Source organism: Tenrec ecaudatus, chromosome 2 (genome assembly GCF_050624435.1).
Source record: "Tenrec ecaudatus isolate mTenEca1 chromosome 2, mTenEca1.hap1, whole genome shotgun sequence".
Taxonomy (NCBI): Eukaryota; Metazoa; Chordata; class Mammalia; order Afrosoricida; family Tenrecidae; genus Tenrec; species Tenrec ecaudatus.
The window spans coordinates 80,982,353-81,008,009 of NC_134531.1; the positions used below are offsets into that span (position 1 = coordinate 80,982,353).

General features: G+C 42.1%; 1 protein-coding gene across 2 annotated transcripts in view; it reads left to right on the plus strand.

Moving 5' to 3' along the window:
* The window catches only part of VCAN (versican), a 114,554-nt gene that overhangs the window by 27,414 nt on the left and 61,483 nt on the right, over nucleotides 1–25,657 (plus strand). The window contains exons 6-7 of one of the 2 annotated variants that reach the window (XM_075541255.1): nucleotides 12,716–13,009; nucleotides 20,024–23,026. In XM_075541255.1, coding sequence (XP_075397370.1) covers nucleotides 12,716–13,009; nucleotides 20,024–23,026 — 3,297 coding nt within the window. The remainder of the gene's footprint in view (nucleotides 1–12,715; nucleotides 13,010–20,023; nucleotides 23,027–25,657) is intronic. The other variant, XM_075541256.1, reaches the window with a different exon arrangement.

Sequence of the window (25,657 nt, forward strand, 5' to 3'; positions counted from 1 at the left end):
AGGGTGCAGTGTAGCACTGAGGAAACATACAACTTTCCTTTAATTCTTAAATGCTTCCCCTCCGCACCCCCCCCCACTATCATGATCCCAATTCTACCTTACAAATCTGGCTAGACCAGAGGATGTACATAGGTACAGATAGCAACTGGAAACACAAGGAATCCAGGACAGATGACTCCTTCAGGACCAGTGGTGAGAGTGGCGATGCCTAGAGGGTGGAGAGAATGTGGGGTAGAAAGGGGGAACTGATTACAAGAATCTACGTATAGCCTCCTCCCTGGGGGAGGGACAGCAGAAAAGAAGGCAGGGGGAGACATCAGACAATGTAACATATGACAAAGTAATAACAATTTATGAATGATGAAGTGTTCATGAGGTAGGGGGGAGTGGGGGGGAGGGAGGGGGAAATGAGCAGCAGATACTAAGGGCTCAAGTAGAAGGCAAATGTTTTGAGAATGATGATGGCAACAAATGTACATATGTTCTTGACACATGGATGGATGTATGGATTTTGATAAGAATTGTACAAGCCCCCAAAAAATGAAAGGAAAAAAAAAAGCAAGATGTGACTTTAAGGACTAAGATGCATCTGGCCTAAGCCATGATATTTTCAATTGCCTGATATGCATGTGAAAGTTGAACATTGACTAAAGAAGATTGACAAAGAATTGATGAATTTGAATTGTGCTGCTGGAGAAGAATATTAAAAGTGCCCCAGACTGCTAACAGGACAAAACAATCTATTTGGGAAGAAGTACCATGCATATACCTGAGTATAAGTCGACCCAAAAATCAGCCAAGGCACTTAATTTTACCACAAAAACTGCATTCAAAATGTGCTGAAAAACCCACCTTATCCACGAGTATATATGGTATATCTAAGTACTCTTTAGAGGCAAGTATGGTGAGACTTCTTATACTTTGGACATGTTGTCAGGATTGATTAGTTTCTGGAGAAGGACATCATGTCTGGTAAAATGGAGGGGCAGCAGAAAAGAGGAAGGGCCTCGGGGAGCTGGGCTGACACCATGGCTGCAGCAATGGGCTCAAGCATGGGAACAATTGTGAGGACGGCTCAGGACTGCACAGTGTTTTGTTCTGTTGTGCACAGGGTCGCTTTGGGTTGGAACTCACTCTGTGGCACCTAACAGCGACACCACCAACAAAGTTTGTAGGCGTATGAAAGGTTTCCATGGAATTCCAAATAACAGGAACAAATAATTTTAAATTCTAACCCTGATTCAGAATCAGTGTATGGAAGAATCTGTTGATAATGAAAATTCTTTAATTTAGGAAGAATTGTAAGGGACTGTCAGCTTTCTTCTCTAGAGGTTTCTTAAAACTAGAATTGATTAGAGATGTTATGAGTGTGCTGCTTTATTACAGTAGATTTGAGTCCCCCTCTTCGAAGGATACAGAGGATAGCTGATAAGGAGCCACTTGATGGAGAGAAGTGGCTTATACGTCAAGGCATTTTGAATATGAAATCATTTACTGCCTGAAAATTATTAAGTAATTAAAAAGGAACAGTCAAAATAAGAATTCCTAAATTATGGTTTTATTTTAAAAATACAATTATATTCTTTAGAGTACTAAAAGGCAAAGATGTTACTTAGAGGACTAAGGTGCACCTCACCCAAACCATGGTGTTTTCGATCACCTCAAATGCCTGTGAAAGTTGGACATTGAATAAGGCAGACCAATGAGTCGATGCATTTGAGCTGTGGTACTGCTGAAGAATCTTGGAAGTACCGTGGACTGCCAAAAGAACAAGCACATCTGCCTTGGAAGAAGGCCAGGCAGAATGTTCCATAAAGGCAAGGATGGTGAGACTTTGTCACATTTACTGTGAACACGTTTCCAGGAGGGGCCAGTCCCATGAAAAGTAGAGGGGCAGTGACAAAGAGGAAAGCCCGAAACAAGATGGATTGACACAGTGGCCACACAACAGGCTCAGTCAGGAAAACAGCTGTGGGGACCGTGCCGAACTGGACAGTGCTGCCGTCAATAAGGGAACAGCTCACAAAGCCAGCCAACGCCCTCTAATTAGAATTATGACGGCTCAATCTTTTTGAATCACACTGTTCAGATATATTCTCATTTCTGACTCCCCCAGAAGTTCATGGACAAGAAGCTGGACAATTGGAAGTGCTCTATAAAGCAGGCTATTTAACTGAAAATTAGCAATTAAGCTGCAACCATACCAAAAGTATAATCCGTAAGCAGGAGAGTTATGAGAAGAATGGCGTAAACTGTAAATCTCTTAGCTGAAAAACGATTACATAAACAAAAGAGTCCATCCACAAGCTCATAAAGCAAAAGCGTCACCCTTCTCGGGAACCTGAAGGAGATGACGTGGGAGCTACCATGACTTCCCTCGACCTCACCAAGAAAAGGAGAATCCAGCTCCACACCGACACAAGTGTTGATTGCCGTAGAGCAGTGGAGTCAGGCATACCTCCACCCTCCACACTTCTTTACTCTAATTCTGACACCAACACCCCTCCCAAGGCTTTCTCATTTTGAAAACTCATTGCAATGGCCTCAGACACTATTCATAATTACAGAGTTTAGTAGGGAATCTAAGAAGTTACAAAATGTTACAGTTGTGGGTTTTTTTGGTCTGCGATGGCTCTGATCACAGGCATGTCTCTCTGATTTTTGGCGTCTCAAACATGTGGTCCCATGGCTTCTGACTATGGGCTGGGACGCCCACCACTCTGCCTCCTAATCCTGGTGTGGCTCCTCTGCACCATCTCCTGGTTTTGTTACAACTCCTGTGCACCGTCTCCTGGTCTTGGTGCGGCTCCTCAGCACCGTCTCATCCTCTCGTGGTGCTGAGGCCACTGGGGCCTCTGATTCTCTGACACTGCAGACGGCAATCTCACAAAGAAAACACACCCCTGCCTTTTCAACATTGTAATTTTCCCTCTGCCTGAAAATTGATAGCACCCTAGAGGTCATTGCTGGTTGTTCCAACAATCCCAATTGTAATTTCCTCACTCTGATATCCGACTTTTCTCAGAGCTAGTTTGATGCATTTTAGTGTTATTGCTTTCCAATTTCTTTGTGTCCATCAAATATAAGGGTGTGTTAGTTTTATTTCTGCAAAACTACTGTAAGGTCCTGGTAGAACTAAAGCCATTTCTAAAGAATATGATCTTCCCAGAAGGGAAGGGGATTTTGGCAAAAGAAAAATTACTAGAAAAGGCTGGATAGGAAAGAGGATTATCCCTGGAGAAGATCTACTTCTGAGATCATAGAAAAGAGTAAGAAGAGAAATTTAAGGAGAGGAGAAAGAACGTCAACACAATGCTGATCCAATAAAGGTACAAAATAAATCTTATGAACAAACTATTCTTTTCCAAATGAAATAGAAATGTCAGGTTTCCGTTTCTGAATGGGGAAATACTACATCTACCACCAAGTGAATTTTTTAAAAAACATTCACCTGCCAAGAAGATTTGTTCTTTTAAATTTTAAAATCATTTTATTGGGGGCACTTACAGCTCTTTTAACAATCCATGTATCAATTGTATCAATCACATTTGTGTGTCTGTTGCCATCATCATTTTCAAAGCACTATTTTCTACCTGATCCCTTTGTATCAGCTCCTCACCACCTCTCTCCCACCTTCGTGAATCCTTGATTATTTATAAATTATTTTTTCATGTCTTACACTGACTGCTGTTTCCTTTCACCCACGTTTCTGTTGTTCGTCCTGGTTGGGGGTGTATGTGTTACATCAATCATTGTGATCAGTTCCCTCTTTCTCCCCCTTCTCCCTACCACATTCACCCTACCCTCATGGTATCGCTACTCCCATTATTGTGCCTGAGGGGTTTATCTGTCCGGGATTCCATGTGTGGAGAGGTCTTATCTGTACCAATGTACTTGCTCCCTTCTAGCCGGATTTGTAAGGTAGAACTGGGTCATGGTAGTGGAGGGGAGGAAGCATCAAATAACTAGAGGAATGTTGTGTGTTTCAATGGTGCTGTACTGCCCCTGGCTGGTTCTTCACTTCCTTGTGATCTTTCTGTGAGGGATGTCCAGTTATCTACAGATGGGCTCTGGGTCTCCACTCTGACCCTTGTCATTTGTATGAATATGATTGTTTTGGATATTCTGATGCGTGATCCTGTTGATACCTTGTGATCACACAGGCTGGTATGCTTCTTCCATGTGGGCTTTGTTGCTTCCTTGCTAGATGGCCACTTATTTAACTTCAAGCCATTATGACCCGAGACACTATGTCTTTTGATAACCAGGCACCATCAACTTTCTTCACCACATTTACTTATGCATCCGCTTTGTCTTCAGTGATCATATTGGGAAGGTGAACATTACAGAATGCCAGGTTACTAGAACAAAGAGTTCTTGGGTTGAGGGAGGGCTTGAGTAGAGTCCCAATGTCCATCTGCTACCTTAATACTTAAGATATAAATATATGTACACAGACCTATATCCCTATCATTATATTTTAATATATTTACATATGTACATGCTTATATTTATACCTCTATAAATGTCTTTTGCCTCCTAATTCTTTCTTCTATTTCCTTTTACTTTCCTCCTGTCCCACTATCATGTTTGACCTTCATTCGGCTCTCTGAAGTTCCTCTCAGCTACCTTGCACTTGTTCAAACCCCAACAGACATTCTAAGAGGAGGGTGTAATTTGTTGAATAGCTATAATGTGTTAATTTCTGGAATAGACTTTGATTGTGGTTGGTGGTGAACAGAAAGAATTATGGCCTACTCTTTCAGATTCTTTTGTTAATGAAATTTCCTTGTAAGATTGCTTATCGCTAGTATGTAGAAACCCATTTGAATTGTGTATATTGACCTTGTACCCTTTCACTGAACATATTAATTAGCTATTGTAGCTCTTTTGTGTATTTTTGCCATCCAGGTATATGAACACTTTTTCTTTTTCCTTCCTGATTTGGATAGCCTTTATGTATTTCAAGCTTAATTGCTCTGGCCAGGACTTCTAGTAAAATATTAAATAGCAGTGGTCAGAGCAGGCATCTTTGTAAAGTTCCTGATCTTAAAGGGGAAGCTGGCATTTTCTCTCCATTGAACATGATGTTAGTTGTGAGTTTTTTTACGTGCCCTTTATCATATTGAAGAATTTCTCTCCCTTATTTGTTTGTTGAGCATTTTTATTATGAAAGGATTTTTGTCAAAGACCGTCCCTCGGTAGATTAAGTCAGTCTTGTGGTTCTTGTACTTTGTTCTCTTAATGTGGCATTTCACATCAATTGATTTTCCCATGTTGAGCCATTAGTACACTCCTGTACTACATCTCACTTGGACACAGTGTGTAATCCTGTTGTTAATATGGTCTTGGGTTTCATTTGCTAGTATTTAACTCAGGGTTTGAGTATGGGTTCATGAGATATGTAAGGCATATTTGTCCACAGCTTTCTTTGCTTGTGGTTCCTTATCAGATACATGATTTGAAAACTCTGTAGTTTTTTCCCAGTCTGTAGAGAAAATACTTTCACTTTCTTAAAAGCACAGCAGTTTTTAATTAAGACAAAGCTCTGTTTGTTTATTTATTTGTTTGTTGGTGATGCTTCTGTGTCACATCTGATAAAACTTTGCCAATATCCAGATTACAAAGACAAACTGTATCTTTTCTTCTAGGAGTTTTAAAGTTTTAGCTCTTAGTTATCCTTCATTTTGAGTTAACTTGTGTATAGGATAGTAAGATAGAGGTCTAAATCCACTCTTTTGCATATTTAGTTGCATATTTAGTTGCCTCAGGATCACTTATTGAAAAGACTATACTTTGTGTATTAAATGGTCTTTTACCCTTGTGGAAAATCAGTTTACCATACACAATAGGTTTATTTCCTGACCCTCAATTCTATCCCATTGATCTATTATGTCTTTCTTTTTGCCAGTATTACCCTGCCTTGTTTATTGTCACTTTCAAATTAGGAAGTGGGAGGGCTCCAACCTTGTTCTGCTTAAAAAACATATTCTAGCTATTCTTCTGGGTTTCCTGAATCCCCCTATGAATTTTAGTATCAGCTTGCCCAAATCTAGAAAGAAGGCTGCTAGAATTCTGATGAGGGATGGCAGTGAATCTTTTAGATCAATTTGGGGGAATTGTCATCTAACATTATTAAATCTTCTGATCTATGAATGGGTGTCTTTCTGTTTATTTAAATCTTGATTTCCTTTCAAAATGCTTTGTAATTTTCAAAGTACAAGTTTTGCCCATCTTCTGTTAAGTTTATTTAATGCTGTTGTACAGGAAACTTTCTTAATTTTTTTCTGATTGTTCATTGCAATTGTATAGAAGTGCAATTGAGTCTCATGTATTGATCTTGCAATCTTCTGCAATCTTGCTGAACTCATCCTTGGTTCTAATAGTTTTCTAGCAGATGCTTTAATATTTCCCATATATAGACTTTTGCATTTAAAAATCTTTTCTTAGATAAATAGAAATGTCTTAACAAAACCCTTGGAAGCACGTGTCAGTCATTGGTGCTGGCATTCTAATGCCCTGGTCTCCTGGAGTCCTAAATCCAATAGCTTTATAAGAAATACAGCGGCTATTTGTCCAAATGTGAAAAAGTCAAAAGAGCAAGCCTTGGGTGATCCTGCTGAAGTGGGTTTGGAGCCATACGGTGCCTGCCAAATGGAATACTAGGTTCAATTGTCTTAGATTACTTTGAAGACTTGGAAAATTAGCTATGGTGTAGAACCCCTCCTTAGTAACAGCAGGGCAGCCCAAAGTGAACAGCTTTCAGCATAACTTCCAGACTAAGATCGTCCTAGGAAGTGGGAATGTCCTGTTCAGATGAGTTAGCCTCTGGAAACCTTATGGAGCTCACTGAGACATTGTCAGACACTGAATACCTCCTGAAGAGCAAGCACCCTGCACAGTTGTGAGGATGGTGCATGATCGGGCAGTGTCGGTTGTGCATAGGCTCGCTGTGGGTCGGCACCCACAAACAACACCATCCGTGAAGAAGCAGACAGCCTCATGTTTCTCCTGTGGGGCATCTCGTGAGTCAGCAGCCTGGCGCCTACCCCCGAGTGCCACCGGGGAACCCTGATTCTCACAGGAGACGGATGCCACTACTCCAGTACTCCACGTTAAATGATCACACCCCAGCGCCTAAGTTTTAAGGCCCATCTTGCTTTGGCTTCAGCCTAAGGAAAGCTAGAAATTTGGAAGATTCCAGCCCAAATTCCCGGTATCAGTACCTCTTAAATCTGAAACAGTGCCAACCCAACTTTATCTCTAGGTTCTGAAATGGAGTGACATGACGCCGGCAGCGTCTCAGTTTTCCTGTTGCTGTGAAGAGAAGGTTGGCTTTGGTGCAAGCTAAGAGATCTCTTCTCAGGGGGGTTGGCAGGCTTTTGGATTCTCTGTAAACATTGGCCCGATCCGCTAGTCTTTGCTGCATAGGATGCTGTATTACATCTCTATAGCAGTATAGAGGAGCCCTACTTACTTGTTCGGCTTCTAACCGGAAGGTCAGCAGTTCCAAACCACCAGTTAATCCTGGGGAGAAAGAGGCTGTTCCGGTCTTGGAAACCCCCACGGGCAGGTCTCCTCTGCCCTTTAGGGTTGCCCTGGGTGGGTTTGTGGGGTTAGCTCTTAAGCAGACATACATAGCTGACAGAGTTTGTGACTCAGAAGAAATGATTGATCTGAGCCGCTCTGGTCTTGTGTGTAAAGATACAGAAGGAAGGGAAAAGGGAAAGGGAAGAAAGAGAGAAGCTGTCTTTGAGAAAACTAGACGTCCCACACATTCAGAGAGAATCTTCATGGAGCTGGTTGTTCTGTGGCTCCTGGTTATTTGTAAGCTGTGGGTGGTTTCCTGGGGGAGGCCAGGGGTTGGCAAACTGCCTCTCCAGAGCTTTGTGCGGCGCTTTTGGTATGTATATGTGGCTTTGAAGTACAATTCTAAAGGATGCTTTTCAGATAATGGTGGTTTTCTTTGTTTGTAAAATATATGGCTCTCAGATCATGTTTAAATTGTGAGGGACAGTGACTGCTTGCAGCTCACACAATCCTTCCAGTGTGCAAGCTTAGTCCTCCTGCAGCACGTTGTCCCAGATGACAAGGGAATGTGCAAGCATTTCCAAATCTTGAATTTCCTCATCGTGAAACAAAAACCAAAGCAAAAAAAAAAACCCAGGGAAAACGGGGTTGTCCTTAGTTTAACCAGAGCTCATTTTCTGATCAGACATTTCAGTGTAGTTCTGAACACAAACAGAAGAAACATCAAACTTGTATCCCATCCCCCGAGAAACATTGCCCAGCTCAGAAAATTGTGGGGAGGTGTCAGTTTTGACTATTGCAGAGAGAAGCCCATTCACCAGAGTCTGCAGAAGCATTGCGTAAGCATCTGTAATTCGCCAATTCTCCCTTTCCCTTGGTGACTGCAAGGAATACCCAGAGGGACAGAACGATCTCCTCCCAGCGTTGGTCTAGATCCAGGTTCTTAGTGTTTTTGCTGACCTGGGTATGAAGTCTTGCTGTTGAATACTGGCTCTGTTCCAATGTGTTCATCTGCGTGGCATTTCTGTTCCTGTCACTTTTAACTTTCCAAAAAGCAGGGGTTTTTTTCCCCTTCCTATTTAGAAATCAAAAGTATGAAAAAGGATTTGCATGGTTCACTTTCCAGGGAGTCTTTGAACAACCAGTTGTCAAATTAGAGTATTTCTGACTATATTAATTCCCATGATTAAGAGGAGTTGAGCTTTGTGGATGACATCACATATTAAAGTCTCACCAGCAATGTTTTCCACTTTCTTCTAGAACATTCCTGGAACGTTGAACTTACAGGAAGGACTCAAGGCCATGAGATTTTAACTTGGAATCAAAGAACAATATATACATTCTATATGAACACACAAATTATTCTTATAGGAAATCTTCACTTCCACATTCGGCATCTTGAATTATTGCTTTCATTTAATGTGACATTTTATCTTGTGTAATGGATGAATGGTTTCATGCATCCACATGTATTTTGTATGTTATTTTGTGGATATTTCATTTTTCTTTTTAATTTGAGAAAAAGGAAAAAAATTCTCTGTAGATTATTCTTACAACCAAATTTTATACTAATTGTCTTATCAATCCTTATCAATGTACTGGCAGTCCCCAGGTTACCACAACATCAGTACTTGTGTCTTTAAGTCTAGGTAAACATTTAAGTGAAATTTGCAGATTAGTCAAATCAACTGCATACAGTTCTTATTTAGCTTTTCCTTGATACAACAGGAAGAGCCCTGATGGCGTAGTAGTTATGTGTTGGGCTATTAACCGCAAGGCCAATAGTTCAAATCCTTAATCTCCCTAATGTCTCCACAGGAGGCAGATGGTGCTTTCAACTCCCATAGAGTTACAGTCTCAGAAACTCAGAGACAGGAGGGAAGTTCTACTCTGTCCTGTAGGGTACCTATGGGTGGTCATTGACTTAGTTCCAGAGAGGAGCCCTGGTCAGTAGTGAAAGACAAGGCTTTCTGTTCGCTTAAAGATTTTAGCCTCAGAAACCCATAGGACAGTTCTATGCTGCTCCATAGGGTCACTGTGCGTTGGACTCTACCCCCTGGCAGTGAGTTTAGTTTTTAAGGTTTAGTGCAAGAAAAGACTGGAAACCTTTCCAGTGATTTAGAAGCTGGATCTGCAGCCAGTGAAGGTGATACAGAATTTTGTTTTGAGTAGGGATGACTCAATTGTTTCAAAGCGAGAGCAAAAAGCATTAATGGAGAAGAAAGAGTTTAGTCTTATGAAGTTTCTGTAAATCAGAAGTTTCACAACCCAGGGATTTCCTGTAATTGCTTTGATGAGCTTATTCATGGGACTTAATAGGAGACTCCCTGTCAATTTATAGAAAGGATGCTTATCTGCCTGTAGGGCATCTATCCCATCAATCTAAAATATATTAAATTGTTCCCATATCAGAACATGGAACTACAGTTATAACACAACCTTGTCCTGTGCTCTCCCAGAAGGCTTTGATTCCCCCTCTAACACTGAAATTGGTTCTGGCCATGAGGTGCTGCTGAATTGGCTCCAACTCATAGCAACTTTGTATAGAAGGGACCAAGCCTGGTCTCATCCGGTGCCACCTTCAAGACTGTTGAAGCTGTGGTGCACAGACACAATCAAGCCACACACTGACATCAAGGCGATTCTGACTCCTAGCGACTGTCTAGAACCGCCCCCGTCGGTTTCCAAGGCTGTACATCTTTGAGGGGAGTAGAAAGCCTCATCTTTCTCCCCCAGAGACCTGGTGGTTTTAAACTGCTGACCTTCTGGCTAGCAGCCTCACCTGTAGCCCACTCTGCCCCCAGGGCTCCTCACCATAAAAACAGAGAAATGAGTGTTTATTAAGCCTCAGGACTTGTTCCTTCTGGTTGGGTCGCTTGCTGATAATTTGCATTTTCTACCCTCCTATTCGGAATTGAAGTCTTCATTTTAACCGTATGCCCCAGGTGATTCTTAACTATTTCCTTTGTGTTATCTTGGTTTGCTCTCTGCTGTACACTGCTGTTGTGGATTCCCATCCCGAGGGCTGCGGCCCATGTCGCCTTTAGTCTGACACAGTGGAAGGCTGCCCAGCTCGGCGCCAAAATTACAGTGTTGATATGTTTTCATGCAAAACTGTTAAAAAGCACCGAATATAAGTAACTTGAAAGGATTGTATGATTAAAACTAGGCAGCTAGTGAACTCAAAGGAGACTTGGCAGGAAGTTATTATTGCCAATCAGAGGTAAAAATGAATATCTTAGAAATCCAGAACACATATGAAGAAGCGGTGTGGGGGCTATGCCTGCCCTCTGGCTATCCACGGGGATGGAAAATCCACCCCACGTCCGCCCCAGACTGATTCCTGTGAGGCACAGTCAGACATGGCCTCCACTCTCTGTCTGTCTTCATCCTGATACCATCTGTCCATCCCAGGGCACCTTACTTCTCTGCTCGGTTCACTCATACATTTTCATGCCACAGGACCCACAGACAACACTCACACTTACATGGTGTATCAAGGAAGTGAACAGGTTTCAAGTCTAGATAATTGGACAAAAGCAAAAAAAGAATGCAGTTCATTGGTCCACAGCGCCTCTTCTGAAACGGATGCCAGAATGGCCTGACACGAATCTAATTTCTGTGTGATGCCGATGGTGATGTCTTCTTACATACGTTTCCAATGTGGGACCATTTCTAATGACATCTGCTTCTCTTTAATACCCTCCCTATGTTGTCTGTTTAAAACTGGGAAGTTCGTTCTCCATGACACTCTGTAGTCTTTTTTGTTTGTTGGTCTGGCCTTCAGGTTCTGCATTGGGCTGCCAACCGCATGGTCAGCAGTTGGAAACCACTCCCCGTCCAATGGGAGAACGCTGGGCGGGCTTTCTATTCTCATAGAGAGTTGCAGTCTCAGAAACTCAAAGGTGCAGTTCAACTTGCCCTATAGGGTCGCAATGAGGAAGAAGAAGGCAATGGAGAAGGAGACAGAACAAAGGAGGGGAGAGAAGAAAGGGCAAAGAGGGGGAGAGAAAAGACAGTGAAAGAGAGAGGCCAGTGAGTCATGGCTCTCTTCTTTTAAAATCAGTACTTGTGACATCTGGCTTTCTTGGTAAAATTAAACAGACCCTATGGTGCTAACAGCTTATTTTATGGTAATGAGGCTGGATTTAAGAATATGTTCTCTGCTAGTTGGACCTGGTGGTGAACATAAAACATGCCCAGCCTTTGCTTGCTAACCATCAACCAGTACAAAGTCACTTGGACCGAGTTAGAGCTCCCATCAGACAGCGTCTGTGCGCGAATTACAAGAAGTGGTCACCTTTTGGAGGATTGTGAATGTCACCCTCTCTGGGTAGAGAGAGTAGAAGCAAGGGGCTCCTTCCTGAGGTTCCTTGGGCTGGCTGAGTGGGAGCTGATGTTAGCTCGCATACACCCCTGGACCCTGTGCTACTCTGCAGTGCATGGTCCCCATAACCCGTATGGGAGTTCTGCCTCTAGTAAAGGCAGGCAGGCACGAGCATTCTGTTGTTTCTGTGCCTCCCCATCTTCAACCTCTTCATTGTTTTCTTGCTTCGTTTTGCTGATGGACTGGGTAGAAGTTTATCCATTTGGATGGTTGTGTGGGTTGTGATATACAAGGAAAGGGTTCAGATGATGATCACTTTAGGCTAAACAAAATGAAATAATCTCAACAGGAGTTCGGTACACCTTTCCTCTCCCAGATGCAATGTTTGTACATACATTGTAGACTTGTTCATTAGAGAAAAAAACATCTCCTGGACAGAAGTCCAAGAAATCACTTGGAAAGCCTTGCTATTTCAAGACAATTTCTTTTTAACCTCATCATCAAATGACTTCTTGCATTTTCTGCTCTCTGTGTATTAAGTTATTTATTATTATACATCAAGAATAAGTATAGTTAAGTTATGCCGTCTAATCATGATTGTACGTTAGAGTGTCAGGAGGATGTTACAGTTAATGTGCTCAGCCATTATCTGAAACGTGTGGTGTCTGAGTGCACCAGCGACATCACAGACGATGACCTGCCGTTGGAAACCCAGTGGCCTGTAGCTCTGCCTTCCCACCTGGGGTTGCTTGAGCGCCAGTCAATTCCAAAGCAACTTTTCAGTTTTTGGTCTTTATTAACATAAAAATAATAAGGGGATGAACAATGAAAGCTTTTCTGTTGCTTGGCTCCTTCTAGGTGATGTGGTCCATATCACTGCTCCTGATAAATTCACCTTCGAGGAAGCAGACGCAGCGTGTGAAAGCCAGAATGGCCGGCTGGCGACGGTGGGAGAGCTCCATGCTGCCTGGAGGAATGGCTTCGACCAGTGTGATTACGGTTGGCTGTCAGATGCCAGTGTGCGCCACCCTGTGACCGTGGCCAGGGTCCAGTGTGGAGGTGGTTTACTTGGGGTGAGAACCCTGTATCGTTTTGAGAACCAGACAGGCTTCCCTCCCCCTGATAGCAGATTTGATGCCTACTGCTTTAAACGTAAGTGTTTGATAACTTTCTCTCTGTCTTTTTAACATTAATTACAGGGTTTAAAATATTACACTGGGCACGTATGGGCCATGCAGATGGGTTCTGCGTCTTGCACTGTGTGCACAGGGATGGAATCCGTTCAATGACTTTCAGGAGCAGGCGAATGACAGGGTAATGGCGTGCTTAGAACAGCAGAAAGTTTGACCAGTGGGTTCCTTGAGGGAATGAAGCAAGGCCAGTTGCTGATCTTAAGGGTGCCCAGTGTACCTAGAATCACAGCCAGGGTGCTCAGTAATTTCCTGTTATCTGGAGCCCTTACAAGCAATTAGACGGCTGGTGCCCTGTCCCGGGGGCATGAGTGGCTGCGTTAGATCCTGGAAGTTTGCTTATCTTATTCGCTGGATGCCACTCTTCCTTTGAAATGGTGGGGATTAAATATCAGTGATTGCAGGTGAGTACAGGGGTTGGACTTCATTTTTAAGTCATAGTTAAAAATGAAGCACGCTATGAATAAAAATAGCAACTCATTTTTTATTTCAGATAATGGAAATATGTGTCTTCTAATGACTCTGTAATATCCCAATGAAGTAAAATGCGTTATCTTTGCAAAGTCTAACTTAAAAATACCTTCCATTAGGTTAACTGTTTAAAGTTAGTTTCAAGTAACTTTTCTTAACATTTATGATCTAATTATTTTCAGATGGCTTGAATTGTAATCACCATGGACAGCTTAATGGAACAAGTAAATATTCTAGAGTCTTCCTATAATACTGTAGGGTCAATAGTGGGATTGCTTAAAAATCCTGGTAGCCTTAGGTGGAGGTCTGGTAAACATTTTAAAGTAGGTTTTCAAGATGGAGGTCTGGTAAGCATTTTAAAGCAGGTTTTCAAGACACTTTGTGGTAGCAATATGGTATAGCGGATTATACATTGGGCTGATAACTGCCTAGCTTGCCAATCAAAACCATCAGTGGCTCCACAGGAGAAAGATGAGGCTTTCTACTCACAGAAAGATTTACAGTCTTGTAAACCCACAGGGGCCAGTTGTACCCTGTTTATGAGTCAGAATTGACTTGATGGCAGTGAGTTTTGAGCATCACAAAGTTCACTGTAAACTGGAATGAAAGAAAATTGGATTTAGTTAAATATACCAACTGAAAAGACTCAGAGCTTTGATGTGTAAGTAGTCAGCAACAGTAAGGACAAGAACTAAGATATTGCTGTCTGGATTGTCTCCCTGAGGCTCAACTTTCGGAGTGTTCAAAGCCACCTGTTGTGTGTTCCCTTTGAGACAAAACAGCTGATCTAAAAGGGATCACTGAAAAGACTCACTCCCCACATCCCCTCTTTTTTTGTCTATAGGCTCTGAAACAGCAGTCATCCGTAAGCATTTCCAAGGGGAAAAACTAACAAAAAACCTTCTTCCTGAAAGTAAAAGACATATGTCCTCATAGGCTGTATTACCTTAAGTAGTTCAGAGTCTAAAAGAAGTTACACATGTTGATTGATATGATTAAAGAATAAAATAGGGTTCCCAACCAGTTCATTCTGTTTCTACTCATGGCTGAGAACTTGTATTTCCAGTCCGGGTAGACTCCTTCAAAATCAATGTTTTCAAAAGCTTTCCTAGATGATCCCTATGGATCCCCAGGTGATGCTTATGCATATATAATATGTATGGGTCCCTTGTGAACATGTAGATTCTGATTCAGTATAGCTGGGGTAAAGGATAGATTATCAGCAGTGGGTTGAACCAGAATGAACTTAGTTGGGAACTCTAAAACAAATTTCACATATGGCAGGGGTAGAAGTTGGAAAAATTATTCATTTCAAATGCCTTGCTTGATTATATCCTGTCCCACTTTATAAGGGAGCCCTGGTGGAGCAGTGGTTAAAAGTTCTTGGCTACTAACCAGGTCAGTGGTTTGAACTCAGTAGCTGCTCCACGGAAGAAAGGTGGTGGCAGTCTTTCCCCATGAAGAGTCACAGCCTGGGAAACTGTACAGGGCAATCCTACTTCACCCCGCACCATGAGTGGAACTCTGTATGTTGGATGAGAGTGGGTTTAGGTTTGGTGCTTTAAAAAACTAGCATTGGGAAACATTTAAACAATATTAAAAATAAAAATCTAAACAATGTATCTTCTCCCCCAGGGTAAAATTTAAATCAGAGCCCATGTGTAGCCACAAAAAAGCACTGGTACAAAATTCATATTGATGTGATTGAAATTATGTATTTAAATGAGGAATTCATATGAATGTGGGGGAAATAATTCACGTGACTTCCATTCAAATAGGATCCTCATTAATTGAAAAGCTACTGAAAATGCAAACAAAGAAAGCATAGGTTCTCTTTTTTCTCTTTAATTCATTTGACTCTAGATAGGGATATAATGAATTAGCTTTTTTTCTTTCTCAGCTGAAGCTACATATTTCAAGATCTTTATTCATTTGTTCCATAGCTAAGACTCTCTCATATTCAAAATCCATTCCGCATATAAAAAGTTAAGGAAATTTAGTCAGAACAGAAGCATACAATGTCAATAATTAGCCTAAATTTTAAATTCACTTTTCAAGGACTCTTTTAATATGTGACAGAGCTTTAAAGAGTTTGTGGGGAATTGAGTGAAAAGATAATGGAATTTTCCAAGATTTTTTTAAACCCCTTCATGTCTTTTAAAGAATATGAAAAAAATATTCACATTTGTGACTGAATTCGATCATATAGAACAAGTGAGGGCTGTGCTCTGAAAAACATTTTCAGAGATTTACTTAAGGAATTACATAAATAAATTTAAAAGTCGAACCGTATCGTTCTGAGCGTGGCATTTTGTAGGCCATCGCTGGTGTTTGAATAATGCCAAGACAAACTTGGCTGTAATTCCCAATCCTTACAGGGAACAGAACATTAAAAATAACTGAAATAGATAAAGATTAGAATCTCTTCTTGTGTGACAAAAGCCAAATTGATTTAAACAGATAAATCGGTATCTTTGTGGAACAGTTTTCTTGCACATTTTCCATTGACAATGGAACTCAAATGCACATATTCTAATTTGACCTCAATATTAATCAAGTTATATGAAAGTGAGAGAGTTATAAAGGACTTGGATGATTTTCTAGGCCTTCCCCAATTCAAGGGACTTAAACCGATTGATTGCTCATCATTAAGTCTTGTCTCTGATCTCCAAAGAAGGGTTTGGTCTTGTGTCCTGGGAAACCCATTCTTCTATTCTGTGTCCCTCATTGTCAGATTGCCTTTTCTCATCTAAATGAGCCTTGGAGTTTGAGCCCACTTTTTCTCTGCAAAGTAGGGAAATAACAGTCATTTCTATCATGGAACACAAGCGTTCAGCTGTATCTCAGCGCGTTGACCAACGGAAACAATTTCCTTGTTTGGATTGTGCCAGTTCTAATCCCTAATTATCCGTGTGATCTCCTGGGAACCCCTGCTGATTTTCAGCTCCTTCGACTTGATTTGTTTGCAACTAAGAATAGTAGCCTAAAGGTTACATTCATCCCCACCAGTTAATATGCTATATTATCTCACTTCTGCCATTGGCCTACTAAACTATAGTCAGTTTATGGTGCGTGCCCCAGATCATGACGTGACTGTAAGTGCTGAAACTTCTCTTTCACTAAGTGGTGTTTCAAGACTATTTGTTTCTGGGTATTAAAATGGAATCTGTCAGCATTCAGTCACTCATATAACTTTTAAAAGATAGCTTGCCTTCTAGTCCCATTGCTCCAACGTCACCCTTCCCTCCACCAGGATCCCTGAATCAATCTATTGAGTAACCACCCTGTTGATAACTTCCCAGATTTGCATGTATTTATGTCTAGCAAACTTAATGTAAGAGAATCAATTTAAAATACGTCATCTGGCTTTCATATAGGCAGTATGGGGATGAGTTAAATTGACTATCATGCTGCTAATGGAGTGTTTATATGTTACTAGGGAAATCTGCCCCGTGTCTCATAACAGAGGCACACGGAAGATAGTCCCTAGGACATAAATAATCACAAGTCTAGTGATGTGAAACAGCTGTGTGGCAGACAGTGCAGTGCTTGGAAGAGAGTTTGTGGGGACTGAAGCCCGCCGATCGCTGTTGGCTCTCTCAGTAATGAAGATGAGGAGCCTCGGCTGGCCCTCCAAGACAAAAGTTTCCTTCCCCATGGGGACACACCTTCCACAGGGACATCGGGCGAGCATTGCCACCTCTCTAAATGCCACCACTCATATAGTGGTATTTGTGTTAAGTTCATCCCTTTGGAGAGGTTTGTGTTTATAAATATTATCATCCCCTCGCCCACCATGGCTGAAATGAAATGTCGCAGGTGACCTTCAGATTCACTGAGCTGTGAGGCAAATCAGTGGTTAAGTTGATGGCAAAGCCAGCCAGCCCTAAAAGGAAGTCTGAGGTTTTGCATACCAAATCATAGACTTCGTTACATTAATTGCAAGCTGACTTTTTAACAGGAGTCTAACTTGATCGAAAAGCCTTGTTTCGTAAGCACTAACGTCCTATAAAATCCCGGCTTAGAAAAGGGCATCTCTGGACACACTGTTTTCCCTTCATCATCCTGTGGGCAATCACGGAAGGCAGTACCACACTGGAAAACCGTCATTGGCAGGGATATACAGCTTTTTATGTGTTTTAACAGCCCAAGTCCCCAATTTTCCAAAGGCTGTAGGACTGTTTCCTGAGCACGAGAAGGATTTGCTAGTACACTCCTTGAGCTGGAACATTAAGGAGACCCAATTCACAGACCCTTGTTTGACCTTAATACAATACCATCTCCCTTTCCGTTCATTTCATCAGCTGTGGAAATACGCGGAGGGAAACCGTGAAATGAATTTTCTCCTTATTACTGATAGTAATATGATTACATTTTCTGTTCAGTAATTTGCTAGGTGTTTGCATTATGCTTCCATGGGAACTTTCCCTATACCTTTCTTTCAGTGTTGCCCTAGAGAATGAAGTTGTAGGACACACTGGAAATCTGGCAGTTACATGACGTAACCGCTATAGAATTTCAGAGAATAGAGAATTGAATTAAAAGGAAAATAGTTAACCACATTTCAGGTCCTTACTCTTTTTTTCTTTTCATGTCAATCAAAATAGACTGAAGTTTCAGCCAAGATGTATAGACAGGACCTCTTTTGTAAAAAAGGGGTTATTTATCATTCTTTTTTTAATTCAAACCTCTTTTTTATGTTTAGCTTTCTTTAAAGATAAAGAGAAAAATAGTGACAGGTTTGAGGAAATATATAAGTGTACCTTATTATAAAAGGCCACCAAGCATTCATTATGAAAATAATGAATTTGGGCTTTAAAATGGTCAAGAGAGTGACCACAGCTAACAGCAGCTCATTCCAGTGAAAATAAGGAACCCATAACAGACCCGGTCTGATAAAATCACATCATTTATCATTAAGTTCTGACACAGCAGATTGAGTTAAAAAGGGCCCAATTTCATTTTGCAGGGCCTTATTAAAAGAAAGACGCAAGATACTGCAGACACTACAGCTATCAGAATCCTTCGGGACAACAGACATTCCTCCTCCAGCAGCTTGCTTTCAACCCCAGAGGGGCATCAACACATTGGCTACAGAGTAGTTTGTCTCTCTGTTTAATAGCAGATAGGTTTTGATTTTCCAGAATACTGATTTTTTTTAAGGAAAACTTTATGTGCCAGCTTGCTGATTTTTTCCTTATGCTGCAAAAGAATCTCATCTACAACACTCAGCTTTTACACATAAATTACATTTCTTAAACCCAGGGCGAGGCTTATCCATTGCACTCCGGATGTGCTGACCCCCGTGATTTCCGTCCCCTCCCCACCCCCACCCCCCCAAAAAAAGAAAGAAAATCAGTCAGGCTATTCTGTGGAAATCTGCAGGCATCATTTTGAAGCACGTTATGAGCTCACGTGTTACCTGTCCTCGCCTGAGTCCATCCCTTCTGATGCTCATGGTTCTGTCTAGCTGTTTGTGATCACAGGTGTAAAATACAGCATGCAGGTATGTTCCTTCCTACACTCCATGCTAACGAAAGCCTGGAACCAATACACCTAAGAGTTGCAAACATAGCATGTCGAACATGGAATGAAAGATCGAATCCCAACAGATGTCAAGCCGTCTCCGACAGAACTGCTTTCAAATCTATTACAAGCCAGGTGTCCCTCCCACAGAGTTGAAAGGCAAATGAAGCCGAACCCTCCACCACCTGGACTGGAATCAAGAGTGCCAGTTAGAGGTTTAATATCCTGTTTTTATGAAACCCTTCACGCGACGGCCCCTATAATGGCTTCTGTCTAGCTCGGTTCCATTTGATGTGGCTGTGGGGTTATTTTGCAATCTGAGGCGCACCCTCTCCTCTGAGACACGGTGCAGCTTTAGGACAGTGGGTTGAGAAAGCTCGGGGCGGCTCCCAGTTCTCCTACCAGGTTCTAATCGCTGCCCTGGTTCCTGACAAGTAAACCCATATGTTGGATCCAAATTTTAGAATTTGCATTTCTTGAAAAATGTTTTTATTTTAAAGTTATGTTTTGGGTTTTTTTCCCTTAAACCAAGACCAGCTATTCACAGCTATGGGTAAAAGCAGCAATAAAACAGAACAGCTCATCACCTTATGCTATTCAATGACCCTGTGTCTGCCTTCGGATTACTCTAAGGATAGCTCTTAGATTTCTTTCCTCGTCAGAGAAAGAAACCCTGGTGGTGAGTTAAGTGTTAAGCTGCTAAACACAAAGTCATCAGTTCAAACCCTCCAGCCTCCCTGTGGGAGAAAGATGAGGTGTCTTCTTCCCTAATGATTTACAGTCTCCGAAACCCAATAGAGGGTTGTTATGAGTCTGAATTGGGACAATGCCAGTGCGCTTGGCTTCCTATGGTTTTGCATCATAAAATCCCTTTCAGGGCACTCCTTAAATGCACAGCGACAAACACAATTGACAAACACTGGCGGTGCATTTTTTTTTTAGTGACTTGTCTAATCAACTTTTGAAATTATTTTTCTAGCTAAACAGAATGTATCAGAAGCTCCAACCATCGAATTGAATATCCTCGCAGAAATTACATCACCCAGTTTTTCCAAGGAGTCACAAGTAGTCCCTGACAGAACTACACCCATCATGCCTTTAATCACTGAATTGCCTCTTCTTACAACAGAGTTCCCACCTGTGGGAAATATAGTTAATTTTGAACAGAAAGCCCCAGTTCAATTGCAGACTCTCACAGAGAGCTCAGCCACAGAATCACCCATGCCTCTTGGGAGTACCAAGAAGCCATCGGACGTGGATCACCCGCCTTCTGCCCCAGGGCCACATGGGAAGCCCGGCAGATCTGAAATGAAGGAAGAAGTGACCCAGAGCACAACTGATTTCTCTCATCATACTACTGATGACTGGGATAGGTTCCCAGAAGATACACGCGCCGAAGAAAGAGTCACACCATTTGAACAAATAGAAGTAGGTCCTTTGGTAACATCTGCGGAAATCCCGAAGCACACTCCTTCCAAGGAATCCTCGGTAATGGAAACTCCATTTCTATCCACGAGAATGCCCGAAGAGCCCCAAACTGAAAAGGAAACGGCTAGCACTCTTTCGGAGTCAGTGACCACCAGCTTCCATGCACTCACCTGGCGAAGAGATGATGCAGAAAGCAGACCGCGTACAGTCAGACCCAGTGAGGGCCCTGTGGTCTTTAGCCAAATACCTGAAGTTATTACTGGGTCGAAGATTTCAGAAGCTACCTCCCCTACTCGACTAGAAGAAGCAGAGGCCATCTCGGCTTCCACAGGTGCTTCATCTGCTCCTGTGCCCGGCAATGGCATCTCGTCCGTGGACAGCAGGGAAGAGACACAAACTACTGGCAGGATAACTGAGGCTTTTAGGAGCGAGCATGTATCTACTACCCCTTTCCCACCACCACATCAGACAGAAGTACAATGGGTTCCTTTTACTAGTGAGAAAGGGTTGACAGAGGGAGTACCAGCAGTTGTCTACTCACCTTCGCATACAGAAATGCCACAAGGAAGCAGAAGAATGGAAACGCAAAGACCAGAAATTAGAACAGATACTTCTACCAGTGATGAAATGCAGGCAAAAATCACCAACGGTCCATCTTCCGGAAAAGCAGAAGAGGAGGAATTCTTCTCTGGAATGAAGGTTCCTACCACTTCCTCAGAGCAAATTCATCCTACAGGCTATTCTGTGGAAATGACCCAAGGTTTTGAGTCTCTGGCACGGACAGTGAAGCCAAGTGTGCCGCCCCCAGAAGACAAAGATATGGAAGAATTCATAACGACCCCAGTTGCCCTGGAAACAGATGGCGCTCAAGATACGACCAAGAATGGTGAGGGTGTCACGGCAGTGTATTTGACTCACAGGCCTTACCTTGGCGAAGTGGTCACTGTGTCAAAATGGTCAGCGGATGAAGACGATACAGCAAAGGCTTTTGAGCACACGGAACATGAAGGCTCTCCAAGATTGCCCCCTGCTGAACTCACAACCGTGGGAGGGGACGGAAAGGATGAAACCGCAAGACCCACTGAGCGTGGAGATGAATTCACTGTCACTTCAGATGGTACTCAAAAGCCATTCGAGGAGATTACTGAGGGATACTTAACAGACCCTGGAAAATTCACAGTTGGACTTACAGCAACTACATCAATTAGTATTGCAGAAAGGTCAACGTTGAGAGATTCTACAACCAAAGAAAGAGTCCCATCTATCACAAGAACAGAAGGCCAAGATGCGTATGTGACGACTGAAGGAAGTGCTTTGGAGGAAGGAGCAGATGTGGATATCTCTAAACCGATGTCTACTATACCCCAATTCCTACCCACTTCAGATGTGGAAGGATTGGCATTTGTTAATCACAGTAGCACCCAGCAGCCCACTGCTTATGTAGACACTGCCCACACCATTCCTCTTTCTGTAATTCCCAAGAAAGAATGGGGAGTTTGGGTAACTTTTGTTCCTCCAGAGGATGAAGTCGTAGGCGAGGCCTCTCAAGACATACATGTCATTGAGGAGACTCACTCAGAAACAACGATTGCGCCTGAAACCAGGCGAACGACAACAGAACTGACACAGGCAACAACTCCGGAAGAAGTGTCTTGGGGACAGCAGACCGCAGAGCTACCGATTCCAGCTCCCAGTGCTACAACTGAAGCTCCCAGGGAAGAAACAGAGGAGGAACAGGAGAGAGATGGATCAGCATACCCAATTCCAGAAGACAGATGGGTGACAAGTTCTGAGAAAGTCCCCATTTTAGAAACAACATTAGTTGGAAAAATCGAGCATAGTACGTCCTATCCAACCGGCACTATAAGCGAGCCTAAAGAAAGACTGGGTGAAATGGTCACACTAACACCAAGCGTGGGGGCAAAAGTACCTTCGCACTCCAGGCCTGAACTAGAGTATGAAACAGAAAGCATCAGCCCAAGGGAATTTGAATCACCGCTTAGCCCTTTCAGCACCCGGGTTACACAGCTAATAGAAGAATCCACTACCGGGAGAAGAGTGAAAACATCTCCTGAAGATATTGATTTAGGCTCAGGAGTATTTGAAGAGCCCAAAGTTACAGAAAGCTTTGAATTTTCAACAGTTAAAGCCACGGTTCCAAGTGATATTACCACTGCTACCTTTGACTCCATGGACGATAGATTTCACCCAACTTCAATATCTACACTCTCTTCAGCATCCACTGAGAAACCTCCTCTGATTGACAGGGAGCCTGGAGAAGAGACAACCAGGGACATGGTAATCATTGGAGAATCAACATCTCATGTTCTTCCCACTAGCCCTGATGATATCATAGCTAAGGAAACAGAAGCTGAAATTGATAGCGAGTATTTCACAACTTCAAGTTCTTCTACACAGCCAACAAGACCACCCACTGTAGAAAGCAAAGAGTCCATCAGACCTCAAGCATTTTCTACACCAGAACCCCCGCTGGGGACAAAATTCCACCCTGACATAAATGTTTATATTATTGAGGTCAGAGAAAACAAGACAGGTAAGTTTTTGCTTTCTAGACATGCCATTCAAGGCAATCAGCATTTTAACTAGAACGTTACATTGGCGGGGTGGGCGGCAATCATGATATCATATGCTGCTGCTAGAAGATAACTGGAGTGTGAAAGAAATATATTTTGTAGCTTTTTGTATTTGCACCAGAATTGGAAGACTATGTTTGGAAGAGTGTTAGAGATGATTTTACTTAAAAGTTATAAGAAGCCCTGCTTTGTCATCTAATATAACCAAACCATCACTGTTACATCACTTCAGAACATGCCGAACAAAGTCTTTTAATTTCAGTGTCTTTCCATACATTACTACTCAAGTGTAGCACTAGACTGTGTTAACATTCCATTGGTCTTTAACTATTAACCTTCAGCACTTACAGCTAAAATGATACTGGATACCCCAAGAGTTTATCGAGTGACACTTTGTTTTTCTCTTCCAGGATTTTGCGTATTTATTATACTACGTGTGGGATAAGAGATAGGCGCTGCAGTTTAAATGTTGTTTTAATGCGAACTTCACCCGTTTTTAAAAGTGTTGTCAGTGTTTTCTTGATGTGATACTAATTTCATAGTATCACACAATAGCTGTTAAATATCTTAACACAACTTCTTTCCTACAAACCAGGAAACAATGTTTATTTGTGATTTAGTCATTTTTTATCTCTGTGATGCCTATTCTCAAATGTTTTGGCTCTCTGACAGAAGTCCTTAAAGGCGGCTTCTGTCCGTTGATTCACTTGGGCATGGCATTGCCAGACATGCCATATTCTGTCTCAAAGTGGAGCCACGCCACATCTCAGTGTTGGTAAGCTCAGCTGAGAATACAGGGCACATACACTTCAATGGAGTTATTCAGGTTGTTTGTCTCTGTTTAGTTAATAAACTTATCATTGTGAATTAGGTGGGGGTTTTGTCTCTCTTAAATTTAGAAGTGGAGGTTGCTAGATTTTGTAAGTTATATTCTAGCTTAACATGAGTATTCAATGAAGTAATTACTGTTTTTAAAAATTTAGCCCCGAGAATTCCTGGGTAGAAAAACAAGGTTATAGAAGGGTTCTTCTTGCCTCAGGGCCTCCTTTCTCTGAGGGTGATTCAGGGGGACACCCATCGGAGACAGCAAGTAGCCCTCTTGGCAAGTCAGCTGACTTCTAGGTGGAAGCTCCATGGCTCTTGTAGGCTTCTTTGTTCCATTTTCTTGTTCAAACACTCTTGCAAGGAAGTGGATAATACAGAATGGAATATATTCCCAGAATATTAAAATTAATCCCTACTTCCCAATAGAGTTTAAAGAGGCCAGGATTGGCACATTATTTTTCTGGTAATGATGCTGTTTCTTGGAAACCACTTTCTTTTTCCACCTCTGGGAACACAAGTCTGAGGAGAAGAGTTTCTAAGCAACCAAGAATGAGGATTTGTTTGCAAGGCTGGGAAAAAAGCGACAGGAAGCTATTACTATGGAAAAGAAAGCAAAAGGAAAAATAATTAACAATTGAATTTCCCCCAAAATACCTGCAGTCCTTTTCTCCAATTTATAATACTCTCTTTATTAATCTAGATACGACTGTCGTTAGGTACCTTTGAGTCAGTTCCGAGTCTCAGTGACGTGCTGTACAACAGAATAAAGTGCTGCGTGGTCCCGTGCCATCCTTATCACTGTTGCTGTACTTCCATCATTTCAGCCACCGTGCCAGCCCATCCTCTACAGAGTCTTCCTTTCTGGGACTGGTCTCTCCTGACAGACATGTCAAAAGTGTAGGAGGCCGTGCCTCACCCTCCTCAATTCACAGGGGGTGTTGGGGCTGTACTTCTTACACAGAGTAGTTGGTCCATGGCGTGGTGCCTCTTCTCCAACACCATAATTCCAAGCTATCAGTTCTTCAGTCTTCTGTAAGTTGAGACAAATAATGTAGAAAGCAGTAAAAATGCCCCAAACTTTACAACATTCTTTGTGGGAAACTGTGTGCTAAGTTTAGAGTGACAAAATTATAAAATGGAAAGAGTGAAACTCGATATTGCTGGAAGAATTGGCAGTCATCACAAACCCAATCTAAGCTTATAGTTAACTCGAAAGGGAGAGTCTGAGCAACTCGATCCAGCACCAAGTTCTATAAAGATGCACATTTGTATCTGGACTTCATTCAGCTGGGACATGCACAGATGTTTCTTTTTCTGTTTTAGAACATGGAATGCTATTCGGCCATCACACTATTTCTTGTTGTTGGTCATCATGAAAATAACTTGTCAGAAAGTCTTTGGAAAAGGAACACTTAGCTAACTTTCTCCAGGAGCGGGTTGCAGTCAGTGAGGGAGGGAGGTTGGGCTCATGGGGGTGGGAAGAGCGTGTATTGTTTCAGCTGACCTGTCTGTTCCTCTCTCCTGGTAGTATGTATGGGTCTATCATCAATATCTATTTTTTTACGATTCTGTGTGCCTTCTCCTTAAGACTTAAAGTGGTGTTTATTGTTGGGATGGGACAACGAGATTTATTCAGATAAAACTGCTCATTCAGACTACTTTTAATTATTTTCTTGGAGAAATTGAATTTTTTAAACACTTTAAATTTTGCCAAGGTAAAAGCCTAAAGCAAATGTTAAATTAATGAGCTTAAGGCAGGTGTACAA